General features: G+C 55.1%; 1 protein-coding gene across 1 annotated transcript; it reads left to right on the top strand.

Moving 5' to 3' along the window:
- On the top strand, window positions 1-1,628 carry ENH_00039790 (hypothetical protein; the record flags this gene model as incomplete). Its single annotated transcript, XM_013580705.1, has 3 exons — window positions 1-130; window positions 546-886; window positions 1,272-1,628. Coding segments are annotated over 3 exons (828 nt in total), but the record flags the coding sequence as incomplete, so codon positions are not given.
- Between the last annotated feature and the right edge of the window lie 162 nt (window positions 1,629-1,790).

Genomic DNA, 1,790 nt, shown 5'->3' with positions numbered 1-1,790 from the left:
AACCAACAGCAGCAGCAGCACAACCAACAGCAGCAGCAGCACAACCAACAGCAGCAGCAGCACAACCAGCAGCAGCAGCAGCAGCAGCACAACCAGCAGCAGCAGCAGCAGCAGCAGCAGCAGCAAATGAGTTGCTGCTGCCTCTGCGTTTTAAAAAGATAATGTGCACTGTGCTGCGCTGCAACAAAAGAGCTGTTGCATTTTACAAGAAAAGCTGCGGATACACCTCAGACGAGTCTTGTCCTTACTATTTGCTGCTGCTGCAGCAGCAGCTGCAGCAGCAGCTGCTGCATCTGTTCCGGAGGAGCGGCTGCTGCTGCTTTCGTGGCTGCTGCATTTGCTGCTGCTGCAGCAGCTGCTGCAGACGCTGCAGCAGCAGCAACTGCTGCGCTATTTGGGCAAACTGCTGCTGCAGCAGCAGCACATGCAGCAGCAGCAGCAGCAGCGCAGCCCGGTGGTTTTTCTCCCTAGAGTCTACCGTCTAGGGTTTATCAGTTTCCACTCGAAAGTTAATTAGGGTTTAGGGTTTAGGGTTTAGGGTTTAGGGTTTCTGATCCCCACAGAGGAATTGGGGGGACGAGCGACTGAACTGTCTGTACACTCCAGACACCCAGTCAGTGCAGCAGCAGCTGCAGCAGCAGCGGTAGCAGCAGCAGCAGCAGCAGTAGCAGCAGCAACACCAGAAGCAGCAGCAACACCAGCAGCAGCAGCAACACCAGCAGCAGCAGCAACACAAGCCGGAACACCAGCAGCAGCAGCAACTCCAGCAGCAGCAGCAGCAGCAGCACCTGACCAGCAGTGGCAGCAGCAACACACGCAGCAGCAGAAGCAGCAGCAGCAGCAGCAGTTGCAGCAGCATTTATGGCTGGAAGTTTCAAAATTAAGGGTTTGGATGTGAGGGTTTGCTTCTGCAGCCATTGGTACTCCCCATTCGAGGGTTTAGGGTTTAGGGTTTAGGGTTTAGGGTCTAGTGTTTAGGGTTTAGGGTTTAGACTCCCGCCCGAACAAGCCTCTAAACCCTAAATCTAGAAAAAATTACTCGATTTTAAAATTATAATATCACTTTTAGGGTTTAGGGTTTAGGGTGTAGAGTCTAGGGTTTAGGGTTTAGGGTTTAGGGTTTAGGGTCTGGGGCCCCGGGGTCGAGGGTTTGGGGCTTGCGGCGAGCTAAACCCTCATCTTCTGTTTGTGTAGGGACATCAATTTAAAATTAGGGTTTAGGGTTTATAATTTCTAGTATGGAATGAAAGGGTTTAGGGTTTAGGGTTTAGGGTTTAGGGTTTGGATGCTGCCTCTCGTGTGGGGGCCCCCCCTCCGAGGGGCCCTTTGCGGCTCCGCAGCAGCAGCAGCAGCAACAGCAGCAGCAGCAGCAGCAGCAGCAGTTCCTGCTGCCTCCTGCCGCCTTTTCTGCTCCGCAGCAGCAGCAGCAGCAGCAACAGCAGCAGCAGCAGCAGCTCCTGCTGCCTCCTGCCGCCGTTTCTGCTCCGCAGCAGCAGCTTCCCCTCACTCCTCCCCAGCAGCAGCAGCAGCAGCAGCAGGCAATCCCCCAGCAGCAGCAGCAGCAGCAGCAGCAGCAGCAGCAGGAAGCAGCAGCTTGTCGCCTGCTGCAGCAGCAGCTCTGGGCGTAATAAAAAGTTCCTATTCGAATTTGCTGCAGCGCAGCAAATCGCTGAAGATTTTTGCTTACAACCAGCAGATCAGCAGCAAACTAATCCCCGCGAGATCAGCAGCAGCAGCAGCAGCAGCAGCAGCAGCAGCAGCAGCAGCAAAGCGCGCCTCCTCCCCCCCCG

This window comes from Eimeria necatrix, genomic scaffold (assembly GCF_000499385.1).
Source record: "Eimeria necatrix Houghton genomic scaffold, Enh_scaff2917, whole genome shotgun sequence".
Classification (NCBI taxonomy): Eukaryota; Apicomplexa; class Conoidasida; order Eucoccidiorida; family Eimeriidae; genus Eimeria; species Eimeria necatrix.
Note: the sequence above shows the minus strand (reverse complement) of the source record. Positions and strands in the feature narration are given on the sequence as shown.